The sequence below is a fragment of the Castor canadensis genome, chromosome 15 (genome assembly GCF_047511655.1).
Source record: "Castor canadensis chromosome 15, mCasCan1.hap1v2, whole genome shotgun sequence".
Taxonomy (NCBI): domain Eukaryota; kingdom Metazoa; phylum Chordata; class Mammalia; order Rodentia; family Castoridae; genus Castor; species Castor canadensis.
The window spans coordinates 953,229-974,816 of NC_133400.1; the positions used below are offsets into that span (position 1 = coordinate 953,229).

Consider the following 21,588-nt stretch of genomic DNA (forward strand, 5'->3'; position numbering starts at 1 on the left):
CCTCAGTGTCGACTTGGTCCCCTTGTTTCTTCCCACAACACTCTTGGCCGTCTCTGCTGGGGCCACCTCCTGCCACTGTGACACTAGAGGAACCACATTATTCTGCATGTAGGTGCCATTACCGATGAGGCACCTTGCCAGCCAGCAGAGGACTCCTGTCTAAACTACACAGCAGCAGCTAGGAAGCAGAGAACACAAACACAGCAGTTTGAGTCAGTGGGTGGAGTACTAATTAAAGAGCATCTTCTGCACTGATTCCCTTCCACATGGAACATGTGTCTCCTTTACTCCCTGGGGATGTGCTGGCGCATGCACGTTTTCTCTCTCTCTCTCTCCCTCTCTCTCTCTCTCTCTCTCTCTCTCTCTCTCTCTCTCTCTCTCTCTCTCAGACCTCAGATGATGAGCCCCAATGACCAGAGCTGTCTGTGCCTGGCCTGGCAATTCTGCCCTGGTTCACCAGTCATTGACACAGAGTGGACAGAGTGGCATAGGGAGTGAGTCTCCACAAAGCTGGCTGAGGACCAAGACAACTGTGGGCAGGAAAGAAGTAACCAGGAAGAACAGGGCCTAGAGAGGAGGTGGAGTGGGAAGATAGGCCAGCAGTGGGGCCAGCGCAAGGACCGGCTCCAGGAGGACTGTGGCACATGGCACAGCTGCTCCTTAGTGAGGGGATGTTGTCAGCTGCATCCAGAACTGTCCTATGTCCTTTGCTCAGACCTCAGCACCAAGGATCTGACTTTCATGTGCCCTGGCAGCGGATGGAGCTCAGTCTCCTGAAAGAAGGCTGCATGAAAAATAAAAAGAAAACAAGAAAAGAGAAAAGAAGACGCTGTGATTTGCAGAAGCCACAGCAGATGAGTGGGGCTTCTGAGTGAGCAGCTGCCGCTACTGCTTAGGGACAAGCACAATGAATTGCAGCTGTGTCCAAGAGGGACCTTGACCATGTTTCTCCTGAGCAAAGGCCTTTGTGCTGCTGCACATGGACACAAGGAGGTCACCTGTGGGTGGGTCGCTTCCTGTCCAGCATGTTCAGAAAGGACAGGTATCAAGGCAGGGGACCTGAGAGCACATGACACACAGAGGACGTGGTGTGGGCTGGCATCTCAAGGAAGTAACACCACTGTGTGATGCAGGTGCAGTCTCCTGGGAGGGAAAGAGGATGGAGCATGTGAAGGCCAGAGAACTGGCTCCAGAGGTGTGAGCCAGGCAGACAGCACCACAGAGCCAGCCACACCTGTGCCAGTCTCCTCTGCTACTAGTGGAGAAACTGAGGCCCAAACAGATGTGCTGCCCGAAGCCCAGATCGGTTGTTGACCAGCCCTGTTGGCCTCCCCAGCCTCCATCCCAGTCTTCCCCGCTGCACCGTGACCCATCGCACTGAATGATCAAGTGAGCACAATTCAGGTGGTGGCCTCAAATCTGCACAACCTGGCGGAGGCCGAGAGGCCAGGGTGAGCCTCCCTGCCTCCTCCAACAGGCCTGGGAAAAGAACTCTCCCATCCCAGAATGCTGCTTTCAAAGCTGTGGATACAAAAGGCTTTCCACACACATGTGTGCGTGACACAAATGGCTGCATTCCAGGCTGGGTCTGCCTGGCACCAGTGGCTATGACTTGTAGCCCACCTGGGAAACCTCCTCTCTAATACATGCTCTGGAGAGCAGGTGGGAGCTGGAGTCCCTCCAAGAAGGACGGGCCTCTCAAGGATACCTCAAGGCACTGTCCCACTGCTTCCAGGAGCTGCAGAGGGGGTGTCGGCACCTCAGCAGCCTTCCTGTTGGTGGAGGGAGACCTGAGATTAGGTGCTCTGAAGAGCAGAAGGTAGGGTGGGAATGCGTGGGGAGGTGTCTGGTAGGGGCAAAGGTGTGGGACATGGGGTGGGTCTTGCAGGGGATCCCTCAGCTTCACCTGACGACTGCCCCATGTGGTGGCAACTCTTGCTCACAGTAGTCAATCATCCATCTCTAAACAGCTTTCATGCTGTCATGAGGGTGGGCTCCTAACACATCCTCTATATCCACTCCAACTTCAGCTTATGCCCAGGGCTCCTGGACATGAGCACAGGCCTTCAGTCACTGCATGGCCTGCTCACCTGGCCACCTTTTAATGATTTTCCTTCATTGAGAGAAGAGACTCCGTGACTTCAGTGTTAAGAGACGTGGCAGTAACCTGCCTGACAGAAACTCGGAGGAGCAAAGCTGGCCCTGGAGCATTTCTGAGAATGAAGAAGGGCAAGAGTAAGCAGTCAGGGCCCGGAACAGGGCTAGGACGACATTCACGTCTAGAAAGTTTCCAGGTGGTTGTGAGAGTTCTCACCATGCACCATTAAGGCATCTCCCGGCATCCTACAGGACACTCGTCGCTCCTCTGAGCCTCTCTGTGCCAGATGCCCCGCCATGCCCAGGCATTGTCAGCCATACTGGATGCCCTCAGCTGTGCCTGGACACCCTCAGTCATGCTCATACACCCACAGTGGGATGCCCTTAGCCATGCCAGACACCCCAAGTGGTGCCAGGATACTTCCACTGTGCTGGGACACCTCAGCCGTGCTGGGACATCCTCAGCTATACTGGGACATCCTCAGCTGTGCTGGACACCTTCAACTGCACCAAACATTCTCAGCCATGCCTAGACTCCCTCAAGTGCCAGATGCCCTCAACTGTACCAGCACCCTGCTTATGCCTGGCACTCTGGCTGTAGTGTAGCTGGCACTTTGCGGGGAGAGCACAGGGTCCCAGTGCTCCCTTCTGGGGTGAGGCCTTGGTCCTCTGCATCTTGGTGTTCCCAGGGCTAAGCACACACTCACAATGGATGCTGGAGGGACATTTGTTTTATTAAACATTTATTATGTTTTTTATTAAATATTTATTATGGATTTGCTGCTCAAAACTTGGAGTACCCTGGGAGGGTGGGGTCCCTGAAGTGTCTTGGTTCCTGTTTCTAGGCATCTGGGTCACAGGCCCCAGTTCCACCCCCTGAAGCATGGATTTGATGAGTGGTTTGGATCCCCCAACTGCCACTTTGGACCTTATGACAACAGGGCGAAGCCCAACATCCCTGTGTACAGGGACTGGGAGATGGTCGGCAGGTAACAGAGTCCCCTCCCACTCTTCCTGCCCTGCCTTTGTGCTGCCCAGGGGCAGCACAGATGATTTCTGAGTGCTGGCATCCTGTGTGCCTACTGCTTCCTGGGAAGTTCTGTCAGAGCCTCGTGAGACTCAGGCCAGGGGCCATTTTTGACCTGTCTAGGGTCACAGATTCCTTTGGGATCTTGAGTCAGAGGCCTTCCCCAGGGTGCACTCCACAGCTTGCACTCGATTTTGGAATCCAGGGCCCTGTTAATGGGGTGCTATCTGCCTGTTCCAAGTTGGCCTGTCAGCTGAAGCCTAGACACTCAGCTCAGCAGAGGAGATGGGATCAAACCCTTGTTTGAATGTCACATGGGAAATGACCACTGTCAGAATAGAAGGGGAGTTGCCCAGAGAGGAGCCCCTCTGGGGTCCAGGCCTGGATGTGGGGCACGTCTGAGGGCAGCCCCTGCCCAGGGTCCTTGCCTTTCTTAAAGTTTGTCTGCTTATCTTTTCTGTTAGAAGGTCTTACCAATGGACCAAAAGGCTGAGGCAACCTATTGCCTGTTAAAGAGGCGGCTTTATTGAGACAGAATTCTCGCGCCAAGCGGGTCAGTCATCTACGGGGCCAGTCCACTGGCTCTAGATGCATCCAGAGTGCACAGCCATAACCATCTCTCAAACAGAAGCCCTGGCCCTTAGCTGTACCTCCTCACCCCCGCCCTCAGTACCACAAGTCCACCTTGACTTTGCAGCTCTGTCTCTCTGGCCTGTGTTCCTCTTCACATGGTGGGGCCCTCAGGGCCCTCGTCATCTTGCCCAGGAGCAGGGCAAGCTTCCAGTTCGATTTGTTTCTTAAGTGGAACATTCTCACCCTCTTCTGTTTATTTACTTTTGCCAGTGCTGTGGTTTGACCTCGGTGTCTCTACCACTTGAGCCACAACCCCAGCCTCTTTTTTTTTTTTTTAGTTATTTTTTAGACAGGGTGTTACAATTTTTGCCCAGGCTAGCCTATGATGACAATTCTCCTACCTATACCTCCTGCATAGCTGGGATTGCAGGCATGCACACCACGCCTGGCTTGTTATTTAAGATAGGGTCTTGCTAACTCTTGTTTTTTGCCCAGGCTTACCTTGGACCAGGATCTTTCATCTCCACCTCCCAAGTAGCTGGGCTTACAAAGTGAGCCACCATGCTTGGCTCTTATCTCTCTTTTAAATGCTGCTCACCACTTTGCTGGTGGAATTGGGGAAAGAGCTTTCCTGGCTAAAGGCTGAGTTCCATCTTGTCTGTGTTTCAGATTTTATGAAGAATTCCCAATTAATCTGAAGACCGGGGAAGCCAACCTCACCCAGATCTACTTACAGGTAAGGAGCTGAGCTGGCTGTGGCTGTCTGGGAGGATGCAAGAAGTCATCCTGCAAAGCAGAGGAGACATGAGGCCTTCCCCTAGGAAGCCCTGGATTTCATCAAGAGACAGCAGATGAAGCAACACCCCTTCTTCCTCTACTGGGCCATTGATGCCACGCATGCACCTGTCTATGCATCCAGACCTTTCTTGGGCACGAGCCAGCGAGGGCGGTGAGTCCTCGTCAGAGAAACTTGGCCCACACCTGGGTTTCAGCCTGGCCGGGGCCCACGGCGAGGATCGGCCCTCAGCATCATTACTGAAAAGTCCAGCGCATCCACGCCTCTTTGAAACAACCCCCCAGCTGCGTCAGCCCGGGACTGGTGGGAGGAAGGCTGCAGTGGTGGTGGCTTTGTCCAGCAACCCACGTGAATTTGAACATCCCTCCTTTGCTGTGAAGCAGCCTGCTCTGCTGTGCATCTCTGGAGTTAGGATTCATGTGCTTTTTGTGTCACACTGATGCCCTTGGCTGCTGATAGACTCACCTTTCCCATAGGTATGGCGACGCTGTTCGGGAAGTCGATGACAGTGTCGGGAAAATACTGAGCCTTCTGCGGAACCTGGGCATCGCAGAGAACTCATTTGTCTTTTTCACATCTGATAATGGCGCTGCCCTTGTGTCAGCTCCCAAACAAGGTAAGTGCCAGTGTTGTGATTCCCCTATGGTTCCTCTCCACAGAGAAGTCTTGTGCACTTGAATTCAGAGTCCACCAGCAGCCCCTGACCTTCCCTCCCAGGACTAGCCTGGGCATCAGAAAATGCAGACCTGCAGAGGGGGAGAGGGAGTCACAGTGGAAAGGAGGTGTCCTTGCAAAGGTTGTGGCCTGGGAGAAGCAGGGCTCCAGTAGCCGGAGGCTGTGCGTGGGATGGAGCTGGGCCAGAGTGGGAAAGACAGCAACCAACCTGGGAGCTGCCCTGTGGGTATGACCTGGCCAGTCACATGAGATGACAGGGGCTTGGCTACCCATCAAATGGGGCCCCCGTCCTCAGCCCTGAACCACCTTCTCTTGAACTGCGGAGGCTCTTGCAGCCCAGTATTGAGGGGTGAGGGGAAATTATGTTTCTTGGTTTCAAGTGACAAAACACAGAACAGCCAGTTTAAGCTGAAGAAGAAACATACTGGTAACAGGACAAGCTACCCAAAGCCAGCCAGGCTGGCCTGGTGGCTCCTTTAAGTCTAGCTCCTTGACATGCTTGGTTCTCATGCCCCACATAGCTGACATTCCAAAGGAGTGGATGGGACCTCATCTCCTCCTAGCAAAGGCCAGAACCCAGCTGCTGCCCTGGCCCTTTGTTCCCACAATGGTCTCAGAGACCCTCAGGTCACCTCAGAAGAGAGGTGGAGCCTGAATGGAGGACAGGTATGTGCCCCTAGGGTGAGTGTGCCTGCAGAGGGCACTGTGGCTCTGATCCCTGCTGGACCTGGGGTCCAGGGGGCCTGATGGGTGGTGACTCTTGTCCCCAGGTGGCAGTAACGGCCCCTTCCTATGCGGGAAGCAGACCACATTTGAAGGAGGTATGCGGGAGCCTGCGATTGCATGGTGGCCGGGGCATATTGCTGCAGGCCAGGTAAGTCAGCGTGCCATACTGGGCCCGAGGATCCCGTGGGGCCCTTGAGGGGATGTTGGCACACATGGGGAGGAGGCTCCTGAGGCCCTCTCAGTGTGGCAGTCTCAGTGCTGGTGGTACCAGAACCTCTGGAGTGGCACAGGCAGGCTGGGTTTGTACAGCTCGTTTGGCTACAGAATCCCCCCGGCCCAGGTTCTGTGGACTTGCTCAGAGCACAGTGTGGTACCACTGATGCCTGCTGGGTATGACTAGGGGGTGGGACCTCTGGCAGGCATAGTGTGTGTCCTGCTGTATCCCCAGCCTCAACTTTCATATCAGTCATTGGCCCCAGGAAGGCAAGCCCTCGACTGAGAATCCACTCTGGGGGACTTGCAGTCACCCCATAAATGTAGGGCCCTGAAGTAAGTATCTGGGAACATGTGTGTCGCTCATGTGTGCTCTCAGTTGGCCTCTTCCCCGCCCACCACCCCCTGATCTCCTCAGAGGCAATGTCTCCACTGGGGTCAGCGCCTCACTCTTGGATGATGGCATGGATGTCATTAGGTTCCAGGGGCTATCCCCACACACTTGAGACTGGACAGCACCACCAATCCCTACAGTTGGGAACCAGGGTCCCACACAGCCACCTCAGCTAAGCGAAGTCGGCTCCAGGGCAGTCGGTTCCTTAACTCATCCTCTGTGGCAGCCAGCGTGCCTGGGCTCCACACTCTACCTTCAAACCTAGCAGTGTTGCCTCTCACTGTCTTCTGCCCTCTCTTCTGCCTTATCCCTCTGTGCTGACACAGGACACAGGTGGTCTGGCCAGGCCAGGCTCCCATTCCAGGTCAGCCGACACACCTGCTGCCTGTGTCCCTGCTGCCATGTGACACATATAGCCGTGGGGCTTGGGGGTCATTCTGGGCCTTTCTGCCAACCCAGGAGGGCCCTCACCTTCCCCTCCCACTGCACACCCTGGAAACTAAGGCCCAAATAAAGAAAGTTACTTGTCCAGTGTCTCAGATCATGGGGCAGAGCTGGGAGAAGCCCCAGATGTCCAGCCACGGGGCCCACACTCCTGCCCATCATACCTGGAATAGTCTCCATCTGTTCCCAGCAGCAAGTTGGAGCTTGAGCTGGCATCTGCCCCAAACACCTGGTCTCTAAACCCAAACCTGGCTGGTCCTCTGCCCTCAGAACCCCTTCCCGGGACCTCCTGACACAGGACTGTCCCAAGTAACTGGGGCTCAGAAGGTTGGAAGACCACATAGTTCACTGAGCAGGCAGCCATGGACCTGCCTGTCAATTCACCAGGTCCCTCTGAGGAGCAGAAGTGGCTGTGACAGTGACCACATCGTGTGTGGGAGAAGTGGACAGCAGGGCACAAATGAGTGCTCAGACTGGTACGCCCACCTGCTTCTTCTGTGTGACAGGGACCTGGAAGCGGCTACACTGACTGTGTCCCTGAATGCCATCACTGCTGGGCCTCGTGTGGCCCCCGGGCAGCCCTGGGTCTGCGGTCATTCGGTGACCCTGGCCTCCTGAAGGATTGGGAGAGACACAAGGTTTTCCTGGTCATGGTCACTTTCGGGGGCCACATCAGGCTGCAGTAGTTCTGCTCCCCTGTGAGGAATCATGGCGAATCACAGGCCATGGTCTGCGTGCATTCCTGACCTTACACTGGCTGAGTCCAGACGTACCTGGCGCAGGCAGGAAGGAGGCCCCAGCTCTCCCTGCCTCTGTCCAGTGGGCTTTGTCCAGCAGCTGTCCATGGAAGGCACCAGCTGAGAGCACAGGCCTCAATATTTGCAGTCCACCTCCCTCCAGAACCTTGACTGCCTCTGCTCCACCACTTCCTATGGGACACACATTGAGATTGAATTAGGCAGGGGTCAGGCCTGTGCACTGTGATAACTAAGGATTTTATTAAACACCCTGATGTTTGTCCACCCAGCTTGAGACACCCAGCTTCCCCGTGGTTGCTCCTGGCAGGGTGTTGTTACTGCTACCTTTTATTCAGTTAAGTCTTGAAGGTGCCACAGCAGCTTCAGTGGCCTCTTGCTGTGGGGCCACAAACATGAGCTGCTTCTCTGCAGCATCACGTGTGTGTCTTCTCTGTGAGTAGCTGCTCAAACCACAGAGGCTCATATCTACTTCCTTCTCATCACCCCAGCCACGCAGCGAGGGCCTCGCCTTTTATTTTTTCCTGGTGGTAAAGGTATCTGGACCCTTCCTTCCTCCCTCCCTCCCTCCCTTCTTTCATCCCTCCTCCTTTCTTTCTTTCCCTTAAAAAAAAAATTGGGTCAGGTGACAGTGCTCACGCCATAATCCTAGCTACTCAGGAGGCAGAAATCAGGAGGATTGCAGTATGACGCCAGCCCAGGCAAATAGTTTGGGAGAGACCCTATCTTGAAAATACCCAACACAAAAATGGCTGGTGAAGTGGTTCAAATGGTAGAGTGCCTGCCCAGCAAACATGAAGCCCTGAGTTCAAACCCCAGTACTGCCAAAAAAAGAAAAAAAAAAAATAATTGGGAGGCAGGGAAGTACCTTGAAGGCAGCAATGACTATCGGGAGGCTCCTTCCTCTCTGTGAAGGCTTCAAAGGTTTTCTGAACCAAACATGGCCCCTAATGTTTCCCCTGTGTTCTAAGGGGATGATGGGAATGGATGCAAAGGTGGGAGTGCCCTGTCCCCAAGAAGCCTCCCGTAGAGCAACGTCACGCAGAGGGGTCCGGTATTCCAAGTAAGAGCTGCACCTCAGCTGGCTCAGTGAGCAAGGGCTAGGTGAGGAGCCATGAGGAGAGTGCTGTCTAACCTGGATGTGGCTGAGGGCCCCACAGACGAGGCGTCCTGGCGATGACCTCACCTCCACCCTGTGCCACTGACTTACCTGAGCCCTAGCATGACCAGCACACAGTGAACCACTCAAGATGGGGGAGTCAATGAGGGACCCAGTGGCCCCAAGGAGACAGAGCCACAGAGGTCCTCTGGTCATTCCTTGATCACTGTGGCCTCTCATGTGATAGACATGAGCAGAGAGCAGCCAGCATACTGCTCATAGGCCTGGTCTGTGTATAGATGGCCATCAGAGTGCAGCTGGTACCCTGCCTCTCCTGAAACACTAAGCATCAGGAGGCTGTGTCCAGCCACCTCCTCAGCAGTGCACCATTCTGTTTGGTTCCACGCAGCCTAATTGCCTCCCTGTCCTCCTTGCTGCTCCTGGGCATTTCCTGACCTGCCTCCCTCCCCTGATCACAAAGCTCACAGTGGCTTTAGGGTGGCAAGTGTTAAAATGAAGAGTGTGGGCCATCTTTCTGGGAACAGCTGTGCTTCAAGAGGTGGGAGCCCTGGTGTCCTTCTGGGAAGAACTGAGGCCATGCCCCTTCTCCAGGTTAAGTCTGGTTACAGCAGCAGATCTACATCAGGAGGGGCCATGGGGAGAGAATGTGGCCTGGCTGTGGGGTCAGATGTGCGGTGTGAGTCCAGTTTGCCACCCACGAGCTCTGTGACTCCACACAACCCTGGCCCTGGCCCTGGCCCCTGTGGCAGTTCAAGTACATCTGTATATCTGTAGACCTGACAGTGCAGCAAGTATTCACCCCAGGGACCTGGCCCCTGGCTGCCATCTGGTCAGGGCACCTTCTCAAGTAAGTTTCTGCCACATCTATTTCAGGTGAGCCACCAGCTGGGCAGCATCATGGACCTCTTCACCACCAGCCTGTCCCTTGCAGGCCTGAAACCACCCAGTGACAGAGTCATTGATGGCCTCGACCTCCTCCCCACTCTCCTGCAGGGCCAGCTGACCGACAGGTAGGTGCCAGAAGGACACAGCCTCTGCCTTAGCCGCTACCTCAGCTCCACGTGGCCAGGCACAGAACTGCTGACAGGGTTTGGCCTCCTCACTCACTGGCCGGTCAGTGTGGAGCAGGAGGAGATGAGAGGGAAATGGGGAGGTTGAGGTGAAGGGCCCTGGGGCCCAAACGTGGGTCCAGGTCATCCTTGGGGCATCAGGGCACAGGAAGGCCTGACTCTTGGGAAAGCATCATGAAAGCTGGGTGGAGGGTCTTTGTCCTTATCTGTAGGCAGACACTGTCACCATCTCTTTCACCACCCTCTTTCTCACCTACTCTGCAGGCCTTGCAATCCCCATGGCTCCTCTGGTCTGCTTCAGGCTGTGGTCAGGAAGGGAGAGGATCCCCTGCCATCTTCTACCTGAGCCTGGCCCCCCTGGCCCCACCCTTCCCTCTCCCTCCTGCAAGGATCTGTGCCAAAGTCTTTTTTTTTTTTTTTTTTTTTTTGGTGGGACTGGGGTTTGAACTCACGGCTTCATACTTGCATACTGGCAAAGCAGACACTCTACCACTTGAGCCACAACTTCTGTCCTTTTTGCTTTGGTTATTTGGAGACGGTATCTCACAAACTATTTTCTCAGGCTTTGCCTTGAACCTTGATCTCCCAATCTCAGCCTCCTGCAAAGTCCATTTCTTTCCTGCCAGAGTTTCCTGGGCAGCTCTGAGGAGATGTGAATTTGAAAAGGCTCAATGCTGTGGTGAGGTGGAGGTGACTACACAGTGCTCACTATGGAGCCTCACGTTTGGGGAGATTAGGAAAGGGGGTCTGCTCTTTTTTTTTTTTTCAAATTGCTTATTTTTTCTCTCTTAACAATTGGCCCAAGAACATTTACTGCCAAGGCGAAAAGGCTCTGCACCCCCACACCTGCAGCTTCAGGCTTCTCCCAGCCCCATCTGATCTCTGACACATTTGCCAGCTCAGTCCCCAACTGTCTGGCCTCCAGGGCCTGGCTTTGCCTCGTCAAGAGTACAGAAAAAGCAGGGCATGATCCTGTGGGCTTTTCCTCCTCCTTTTTTTTTTTTTTTTTTTGTGGGGGGCACCTGGGGATAGAACCCAGGGCCTCATACACACCAGGCAATCACTCTACCACTGAGCCACACCCTCCAGCCCACTTTTTTTGCAGTCTGACCCCAGCATGATCATCTCCATAATGTAGCGACTGAAGCCTGGCTTGTAGGCACAGGAGTCCCTACTCCCCAGCCAAGAGCCCTGTGCTTGGGCTCCATCGTGACCCTCCTCCCACCCGACAGGCCGATATTTTATTACCGTGGTAACACACTGATGGCAGTCACTCTTGGCCAGTACAAGGCCCACTTCTGGACTTGGACCAACTCCTGGAGGGAGTTCAAACAGGTACGGGGCCTCAGGGTGTGGGCCCTGGGTGGTCAGCAGAGGGCAAGACAGCGGGATGCCCCAGAGCCCACTGCCTTCCTCTCTCGTGTGGCACCTGCAGGTCCCCACCACGTTCAGCATGGACACATCATGCTCAGACAGGGCAGGCACACATCTAGGACTGGGGGCTGGGGACACCTGTCTGCCCTACATGTCTGATGCTAGGGTCATGGGAGTGGTGTACTACAGTGACAGACCCTCAAGGGCCAGCATGCCCTCCTGGGACCTTCTGCCCCTCACAGGAGGCACAGGGCCTCCGCTGGCTTTACCGTCCAAACCCTTCCGAAGCCCCTTTCTCTTAGCCCTTCCCAGACTGGCCAGGCCCAGGTGCTGGTGGGTTAGTCAGTGTCTGCATCTTGGTGCCACCCAGGGTTTAAGGCAAAGTGCCACACTCACAGGCTGCAGGTTCCTTCTGCCTCTCCTTCCTCTGCCAGCACAAGCCTTCACCCCTTCAGGCCGCCAGACTTGCACACATGTGAAAGACCTTTCCAACTTTCCTTAACTGGGAAGAAATCAATTTAAGTTACTGAGAAATCTAAGTTCTAGAGCATTGTGAATCAATTGGGATGCAAATCGCAAACTCTGTTGCTCAGGAGTCAGGCTGGGCAGGATGCCGAGCAGGGCACAGCACAGGCAGGTGGACACAGGGCTGCCACTCAAGGGCACCAGTACCCAGGACACAACTGCCTTGTGTAGACACACATGGCCTGAGAGGGCCCAAAGCCCTTGCAGGCTGCTCAGCCCCACACCCTACCCCACACAGCTCACTCCACCTCCTGCACAGCCAGGCGCCTGCTCTTTCCTTAGGTCTCAGCTCAGCCTCACTGCCTCCAGGCCCATCCTGACCATTGGCCTATGCTCCCCCAGGCTGTTGAGGCAGCTAGTGTCCCAGGGTGCCCATTCTGCTGGTCTGCCTTCTTTAGATGCTCTGGGCTGCCCCAGGGCCAAGTGACTGACAAGTGACCTAGAAGGCCTTGAGGTATGGTAGGAAGGCGGATCCCCTCTGCCTTTCATACCCAACTCTGTGCTCACCCCAGAGCCCCTTTAGGATCCTCATGGTGGGTCCTCCAGAGTCTAGGTGGTTCAGAAGCCAGAAGAAAGGAAGCCAGGAAGGCCCTCTCGGGCCTGAATAGTCTTTACGGGGCTCCTACCCTGCAACATGAGAATAAGGTGGCTGGTCTGTCTTGGGGCAGGGTCTAGGCTTGCATGCCAAGGATGGTGCTCTTACCCAGGGAGGCAGAGAGTGGCTGCAGCTGAGCCCACACCCACAGGGCCTGGCAGAGGCTTGTAAGCTGGTCCTGACCTTAACACTTTGGCACTTGTGGCCAGAGGCACGAGGAGAAGCCCACCCAGTGTCACATGGAGCCTTGCTCTGCTGCTGCAGTCTAGGCTGGGACCACACCCTGCACCTGGCTGCCAGAGTCATGTTTTGCTTCTTTCCACTTCGAGTTTCCTGTGAAAGAGCGTGTGTCAGCCTTGGTTCTCGTGGCATCTGTTGACTCTGAATGTGAAGTACATACAGTTCACATCTGGAATGTGTGTGGCCCTTGCTGCTAGTGGGGTCCCTCCACAGGTGGGAGTGACACCCACTGCACAGTGTCCAGGGTCAGGGCCTCGTCCCAGGTGGCTCAGGGTCAGAGGTTGTAAGGTGGTTCTTGCTGGAGTCCATTCTGGAGAGGATCATCCTGGAGCCAAAGTCAGCACACCAGTTGCCTGTTCTTACCCAGCTGTCTCAGCCTAGCAGTTCCTATCCTCTGTCCCCCACCTAATGGTCCCCAGCTGCACAGAGCTGGGGCCAGGGCATCACCAAGTGTGCTGTTCCACAGGGAGGAAGAGGCACAGTGTGCAGCCAGCTGGTGCTGCTGCTAGTGCCCTGGCACCAGGCGCTCCTGAGACAGCAGTGGTGAGAGGAACCCTGGGCCAATTACCCAAATCTTAATTAAGTAGCTTATTTGATTTGCGTCCAAATCGTGCTTTGGGTCCTTCCCACTAACTGGTTGGCATTTTCACAGTAATGTGCAGTATAGTCCACATTTGTCCGGAAAGCCAGAAGGCCACCACCCTGGAACCCACTTGGAATCCTCTGTGGCCCCTGTCCTTCCAGCCATGGACTCAAATCTGCTGCTCAGTGCAGACAAGTGGAATTTCATATGTTTTTCATTTCCTTGCCCAGTTGCAAAACAGAGTATCACCTGCTGCACCAAACAGCCGACCTTCACAGGCCCACAGCATGCACTAGAGACATTTCCCAACCAGCCACCAGCTCCAGGGTCAACAGACCCTACCAAGGTGTGCCCTGCTGGCAGATTTCTGGTAGCAAGCTATCTCCAGGGTGCCTGGGTTATGGTACCCAGGGTGAGTTCTGCCTCACAGTTCCCTCTGGAGCTGTTGCAGGGCTCAGGAAGGGGGTGCTGCTACATTCCTAAATCAGGGAGTCCTAAGGGGCAGCCAGAGAGCCGTGGGGACCCAGACAAAGCACAGTCACACACATAGCCCATGGTGAGGGCCTCAGAGGCTGCACCTGGGCAAAACAGCCAGAGACATCTGGGAAGGGTGCTGAGGGGGCTGGCGCTGTGCTGCCTGGCTGCAGCCTGGTCTAAAAGAAGCATTAGCTTGTTACCTGTTTTCTCAGTCTTCTCTGTATTTTCCCAACTATACTGATCATGTTTACTTTGAAGTCCTCAGCCTTCTCCAGAGCGTGTTAGGTGTGGTTATTCTAAGGTTCTTGCCCTCAACTTCAGTGTCTGCCCTTCCTCCCACCCCACACCTGTCTCCTTGTCTGTCCTCTTGGCTTTTCTGCATGGCTTTCCAGCACAGTCCTTCCTCCTCACCTGCTCAGTGATTCTCTTCATCCTGCCTTTCATCTCCTACCAGAGAGGCCTCCTCTCCTCCCAGGGGGCACAGTAAGGGACTGAAAGGAGCTTTCCTCTGTGACCTGACATCAGTGGCAGAATGCAAGACTGACTAGACTTATTTTTTGTTTTTTGTTGTTTGTGTGTGTGGATGTGGATGGGGGGAGTTACTGGGGATCAAACTCAGAGCCTCATGCTTATTAGGCAAGTGCTGTGCCACTTGACCTCCCAGTCCTGGCTAGACTGTTCTGATTCCTCCTGCAACAAAGGGGAACAGAACACCTCAGGGAAGCACAGGGAAAAAGCTGCCACCCAGACTTTACCCTCAAGGGATGGCCACAGTTTCCCCACCCCCCTCTATTCCTCAGTGAAAATTAAGTGGCTGCTACATGAGGAGGACACTAGAGGAATAGGACAGCAGGGCGTACAGCATGGCTGCATGGCCAAAGGCTGTGGGCACCAGCACTCACTGTCTTTCCCTGCCTCTCTGTAGGGCATCGATTTCTGCCCAGGGCAGAACGTCTCAGGAGTCACAACTCATACCCAGGAAGAGCACACAGAGCTGCCCCTGATCTTCCACCTGGGGCGAGACCCAGGGGAGAGGTTCCCAATCAGGTGAGGTTGGGCTGGGGCCACCAGGCTGAGCAAGTACTGGCCAGACCCAGCCAGAGGCGTGTCACATCCAGGGCTCTGTCCTACAAGAAATTACTCTTCTAGTGACAGAGGTGATGAGTGGCCCAAGAGAACATTTGGAACATGCATGGACCCCAGAGCCCCCACCTGCTTTCCGTTCATCCCCACCTGGGTTTGGTGGCTACCTGTCTCTCTGGGAGTGGCCTCCCTCCCTGGTTGTCTCTCTTCTTCTGCCCCTTTGGGGTCCAGTCCACCAGCCCCCCAGTGATGTGTCTCCTGCTCTGAGTTGTCTTTGGGGATGGCCCAGAGAGAGAAAGGGTCCAGGTGGTCCATTGGACTGACCAACCTGGGGTCACAGGAGTGATGGGTGGAGGGCAGTGTGGGAAGGGAGGACCTCAGAGCCAGGTCTGGGGAGGGAAGTAAGGCCATGCCTCAGGACAGGAGCAGCCTGGTGGCCTCCTGTGGGCAGAGCCCTTGAGCTCTGGAGCTGCTGCTCCTGTCCTGGCTGCACCTAGTTTCCCTGTAAGTGACTGAGCCTGGCCAACTGAGTGGCCACTCAGAGCTCCTGGCCCAGCTTCGAGGACACCCCTTCCCACTTCCTCTCACCCAGAGCCAGGCTGAAGGGTCATAGCCTCCAGTACAGAGACCAACATGGCACTTCCACCAAACCTAAACCCATGCTGGCAACTCCTTAGGAGTGATACAGAGGCCACTGCACAGCTGTCACTCACTGGGCTGGGCCACAGAAGATCACCCCAGCTCCCCTGCATAGTGCCAGCTCCTACACCACCTCTGGGTCCTGTAGGACCTGTTCCTGCCTCACTTGAGTTGGGCCTAGGAGACAGAGGCCTCTGGGGAGAGGTGCAGGGCAAGGCTGTTGGAGCTACCTGGCCTCCTGCTCAGAACAAGCCGTGATTTGAACAGGCTGATGAGAGATGGGCACTGAGGCCACTGGAGAAGCCCACTGAGGCTCCTGCACCCTCCAAGGATGGCATGAAGCTTGCCTGAACCCAGCTCCTCCGTCCCCCAAACGTGGTGAGGTCATGAGACACCTGCCTCTCCACTGGAGCTTCAGCCATCTGAGGCCCAGAATGGTGACTGTGGGAAGGAAGTGCAGACAGATGGTGTCAGGGACAGGATCTCCAACCCACATCCACCAGCACCTCACAATGTGACCTCATGGAAATGGAAACAGAGACTTTATGGAAGTAGTTAGGGTCAAGGTCATCTTGGATGCAGGGCCATGTCCAGAGAGAAGCCAGGCACTAAGGGGAGAAGGTCATGTGAGAATGGGGTGAGGTCAGCCATGCAGCCACACCCGGAGGAGCCAATGAGAGGAAGGAGCCTTTTGGGGCCTCCGGAGGAAGCACAGCCCTGAAACACCTTGATTCCAGATCTCTGGCTCCAGAACTGGGAGCGGACACGTCTGTTGTGTTGAGCTCTCCATCACCCGCAGAATAGTCACAGGCAGGAGCTGCAGCTCCTCAAGGCTCCTGAGACCCACTCAAGGGTCATCACAAGCCAAAGTCTGGAGCTATGGGCTGGTGGCGTTAGAGCTGGAGATCAAAACAGGGTCCACCAGGTCTGGTAGTACATGCCTGTAATCCAATTCAAGTCTAGCCAGGGCTACATAGCAAGCCCCTGCCTCAAAAACAAATGGTGGGTTGGCTGGAAGGAAACAGCCTGTGAGACCCCCAGATGTCCTGCAAAACCACCTCCACAGTGAGCTGACTGCTGGAGGGTTAGAGTGAGCCACCCCCAGGTGCACCAGCACCGTTGAGACCGTATGTTCTCCCACCTGTATCCAGCTTCACCTAGTTTGGGTGCCCAGGAGAGTCATCTCAAGACCTTCCCCACACCTGCTCATTTCCACCAGAGAGCCCTCCAGTCGGATCCGGAGAGAGACACTCTCTTCCACCCCCGCAGCCACTGCTGGGCCCTGCCCTAAAGATGCCTCTTCCTCAGGGCGGGTCATAGGAGAGCAGGAGGTGAATCCTTCACGAGCCTCCGCCATAAAGGGTGGATGCCTGTGATGGCCTCACCACCTGCTGCTTCTCAGGCACGCTGAGGCTTGATATGGAGGCTTTCTGCAAAGTGATGGTAATCGGCCACAGAATCTGCCAAGACACAAACACACCTGAGACCTGCCTTTGGATTAAAAACAGACCATGAGACCAGGTGGCCAGCAGCTGTGCAGAGACTGGTCTGGGGGCCATGTGTGACGCACAGGCCAGCAACCACAAACACGGTTGGGATGATGCTGTGCAGGGATGCCCAGCCTCTGAAGCCCAGACCTGCTATAACCCGTCCTGTGGTCCCCTGCACCATGCCTGAGAAACTCCACTGTGGAGAAGGAAAGCTCTGGTGCCAAAGCCACCTTAGTCTGGTGAGGCATCGGCCTGGCCATAACTGGAGTGCAGGGCATGTGAGCTTCATTTCCAGCTGGCTACTGGGTTTGGACTGGCCTGGCCATGGGGCGGGGCTGTCCCCAGACCCAGTGGTTAGAAGCAACTGCAGCTGTCCTCAAAGGGCCTCCAGGCCCTTCTTCATGGTTGGGATGACTGAGACACACACAGAGGATGTAAGGAGCAGATGGAAATGCACAGCCTGCATTGGCAGGCTGGGTGGCCAATGGCGTACTGGGCACGGCCCCTGAAAGCCCATCCCTAGACCCCAGGAGGCCTGAGTATTTCTTCCCTGCAGTGCAGGTCTCTCTGCCTGATGTGTGTCCAAGCCTGTGCTGGCAAAATGCCCAGGAGGTGACCACAGCCTGAACCAGTGCCCTTTGCAGTCCAACTGTGTGCCTTGTCACCCCACTGCAGGGCAGCAGCAGTACTGTGTTGCACTGCTGAGCACGCACTGTGCTGCAGAGAGTGCAGTTTGCTTCCTGCTCAGCTGCACTGTCCTGGGGTCCCACAGACAGCTGCAGCATGCCTGCTGGAAGGGAGACCCAGTTTAACCTTCCGGGTGCCGCCAGCTGCCCTCCCGAGTGGCAGCCCCAGGCTCCTCCTGTCCGTGCTAGGCAGGGGCAGGCTCGTCTCTGTGGGATGTGGCTGGGCCAGGGTTTCCATTTATATCTCTCAGAGGACATGTGATGTCCAGCATCTTGCTGTGTGTGTTGGTGGCTATGGCATGATTTAAAGTGGCCAGAAGACTCAGTTCCAAAGATGTCCCTACAGCATGGTGACACTGGCACCATTCTGCTGATATCATGGTGCATTGTGGAGCCTTTTTTAAACATGTTTTCTTAGATGACAGAAATCAAATTGTGAAAATGCCCAGACTGGAATATAAGGCCATAGATGCTGTTTCTCCACCATTTTTCAACTTTTTTTTTTTTTTAAATAATGGATGACTCACTTTTGTAATGAAAAAGTATGTCGGCCAGGCCTGGTGGCTCACACCTATAATCCTAGCTACCAGGAGGCAGAGCTCATGGTCCAGACTCGCCTGGGCAAAAACTTGAGACACTGTTCAAAAGACAGCTAAAGCAAAAAGGCTGGGGGATATGGCTCAGGTGATAGAGCGCCTGCCTGGCAAGCATAAAGCTCTGAGTTAAAACTCTGGTACCACCAAAAAAAAAAAAAAGGTTTTGTATTTTGCTTTGTTTTGTTTTTTATGGTACTGAGGTTTTAACTTACAGCTTCATGCTTATGAAGCAGGTGCTCTAGCATTTGAGCTACAACCCTTGTATGTTCTATTTAAGCAGTACTGAGTGCTGTGGGGTCCCCATAAGGAGGTCTCAGTCCTTAGGACCCAGCCAGGACTCTGGTTACCATCATTTTCCCCTGCAACCATGCTGAACTAAGCAAGGTTCTCTGCTCACAGATTTCCTGCCAGGGCTTAGGAACCTGGAGCCTGGTCTTCCCTGTCCCTAAGTCTGGGGCCAGAGAGGGACTCACAATGCAGACTGTCTAGGGAGGCCTCGTCCAGCAGACAGAACCTCATAGTTCCTGTGCAGGCAGCTGTCCTCAGGCTGCCCCCATCCCATGACCGGTGTAGAGCCTCAGGCTTTCCAGGCCTGGCTCCTTCCTGTCCCTCCCCATTCTAGAATGTCTATGGGCCTCCTGCATTGCCTGCTGGGAGCCAGGAGCTCACTGGTCCCAGACATAGCAGCCTCATGATCAGAGCCTCCTTGTCTCTAGCTTTGTCAGTGCAGAGTACCAAGATGTCCTCAGCAGGACCACCTGGATTGTCCAGCAGCACCGGAAGGCCTTGGTCCCTGGACAGCCTCAGCTCAATGTGTGTAACCAGGCCGTCATGGTAGGTGTCTGTGTGTGCTAGGCTTGTCATTATGCCTGGGATACCACTGCCCATGCTAGATGCCGGCTCTGTTGTTTCAAGGACACCTCAGCTCCCTGGAAGCCCACTTGTGTGGAGTTGGCCTGGCCAGGGTCTATGGCCACTGAGGAGAGAGAGTGGTGGTTCTGGGTGATGTAGGTGGGAGACGAGGAGGTGCAGTGGGAGGACCTCACCCAGGACTGCATTGGAACATCAGGAGTACACTCCTAGCCACGAGGACAATTAGGGGCCTTGTCCAGACCAGGGGAGGCAGCTGCCTTACTTAGGGGTCATTCATGACTAGGCTGGGCAGACTGCTTGTCTAAGGAGACCTGATTAGCAGGGGCCCAAGAGGGTGGCCTCATCACTGCCCTGTGACTGGTGCCTCCTGTCACCATGGGAAGACTCTCAGGACCCTTCCTTCAAAGGACACTGTGCTGCTGGTGGTCTGGCCTCTTACTGACCAGGGCAGAGCAGGGAGGTCCCTTTCTCAGGACCCTTAAGGTTTCTGAAGCCCCAGGAGCCTGAGTGCCTACCAGAGATCCCTCAAACCTGCAGTTGCTCTGCAGTACAGGCTTATCTCCAGGGAGTGGCCAATGTCTGGCCACAGATGTAGGTGACCAGTCAGCTTCAGGACTGGCAGTGGGCAAGGGAGGTGTGTACACATGACTGGTCTTGGCTGCCATCTCCTGGATGCTGGGGGAACTGTCACAGCTTACAGGCCACTCGTTGGTGCTGGATCAACTGGACCATCCAATCTCTACAGTGGCTGCCCTCCAAGAGCTGAGAGGGTCACTGTTCCCCGTTCCCTGTCCTTCAGCTCTGCTCCGAGTGCCAGGCCCCCCTGATGTGAGGGGCTGTGGCATCTCCAGATCTCTGTTATGAGGCCTTTACGGCACAAGAGGGCCCTGCCCACTGCCATCAGACACATGGCCACACCCCGCCCCAAATCCTGACTCACCCTGCAGCTTCTGTCCGTTAAGGACTGGGACAGCCTTCTCCACTCCTCCTGCCCAGGTTGTTGACTCCCACACCGCATGCAGGGCCCCCATGACCACAGCAGCAGAGATGCTGATGACAGATGCCCCTGAAACCAACCAGGAGCAATGTCAGTATGACACTCGACACTGGGTGTGACTCAGGAAAACTCAGACCTTGGGGCCTGGGCGGGAGCGTGGCAAACCAGGCTGCCCTCAGTTTCCCCGAGGAGGCTCCCCTCCTGGTTCCAGGAAAGCCTGCTCACACCCAGCCGGTCTGCCGTAGAGTCTATGCCCCAGCTCCCGTAGAGGCTCCTAGAACACGGGGCTGTGTGAGCCACCCTTACCAGCTCTCTGGGGAGGACACCTTTCTTCCCTGACACCTTGATGTGTGGTGTCCTCTGCTGGCTTCTGACACTTGAGAGGTGTTCCTCCACCCAGTGGCTGCCCTCCGCCTCGCTGGCCCCCGTTCTGGCAATCCTCACTTTCCTTGTCATGCACCAATTTTGGCCCCATCCCGCCCCAGCCACTCTCCTGCAGAGCAAGGCTGTGTGGGAAAGGCACCCAGTTCCTGTGATTCCTGGCTAGATATGAGCTTCTACCTGGAGCATGGAGACAGACCTGTCTCCACACTGGCCAAGCGGGTGGGGTGGAGTGGGGTGGGGGTGGGGGGTCCCAACCTGAGCAAGACCAGTGTCGGAACCTACTCCTGTTGCCAAAACCAGAGGTGCCCGTAATAACGGCATGTTCTTTTCTCAACTTTCCTTTCCTAGAACTGGGCGCCCCCAGGCTGTGAAAAGTTAGGGAAGTGTCTGACACCCCCAGAGTCTACTCCCACCAAGTGCTTATGGCCCCATTAGCACCTGCTTGGACCCAGGCCAGGCCCGGAATCTCCATGCCCCAGGGTAGGAAGGCTCTGGCCTGGTACCCCACACTGGAAGAGTTCCAGCTGCCCTCTGCCCTGCCCACCCCCAGAGGGACAGCACCTGCAAGCAGCAGCAGGGCCCAAAGACCACACATGCCGGAGTCCACACCTGCCTGAAGGAAGCCTGGCCCTGGAGCCCACGCCCCAGCACTCTTGATCTGCCCAAGCTGGCTGTGAAGTAGGTGGTTCTGACCACTCTGGGCCTGCCCATCGCCCAGTGCTCCATTCCAGGGTCTGGAGGCCATGGTGAACTGCCTCCTTGATGTTCCTGTGTGTTTCACCCTTGGTGTGATTCTGTGCTGTGGAGACCGAGCCCCCACCCTCCATCAGCCCTCCCTGTCATCCTCTGTCTCTTCCTGCTCCACCTGCTGGGCTGGGAACAGGAGGGGACAGAATCCAGGCAGGTGGAGCTGATGTCGCTGCTCTATGGAGACAGGAGCATGACAGCGCCCTGGGTTCTCCACCACTGGCCCAGCACACAGGCCATCTGCTGCAGCTGCCACCTGTCATGTCTAAGCACCAGTGTCCCAGACCCCTTCCCTGAAGTCTTGTGGGTGAGCTTTCATATCTGTGCAATTGCTGGCATACAAAGCTGAGCTGTAAAAGTCAAGAGATTGCAAAGAGGCATAGAATAAAGGAACAGGAAGCATTTCAGC

At 55.4% G+C, this 21,588-nt stretch overlaps 1 protein-coding gene across 1 annotated transcript in view; it reads left to right on the plus strand.

The window, feature by feature from the left end:
* The window catches only part of Galns (galactosamine (N-acetyl)-6-sulfatase), a 30,508-nt gene extending 8,922 nt beyond the window's left edge, over positions 1 to 21,586 (plus strand). Inside the window, exons 5-14 of the mRNA XM_020173551.2 lie at positions 2,943 to 3,086; positions 4,367 to 4,433; positions 4,519 to 4,646; positions 4,970 to 5,109; positions 5,939 to 6,042; positions 9,694 to 9,830; positions 11,123 to 11,225; positions 14,610 to 14,731; positions 18,895 to 19,012; positions 20,781 to 21,586. Of these exons, the coding sequence (XP_020029140.1) occupies positions 2,943 to 3,086; positions 4,367 to 4,433; positions 4,519 to 4,646; positions 4,970 to 5,109; positions 5,939 to 6,042; positions 9,694 to 9,830; positions 11,123 to 11,225; positions 14,610 to 14,731; positions 18,895 to 19,012; positions 20,781 to 20,867 (1,150 nt within the window). The 3' untranslated portion in view covers positions 20,868 to 21,586. The remainder of the gene's footprint in view (positions 1 to 2,942; positions 3,087 to 4,366; positions 4,434 to 4,518; positions 4,647 to 4,969; positions 5,110 to 5,938; positions 6,043 to 9,693; positions 9,831 to 11,122; positions 11,226 to 14,609; positions 14,732 to 18,894; positions 19,013 to 20,780) is intronic.
* Positions 21,587 to 21,588: the final 2 nt, after the last annotated feature.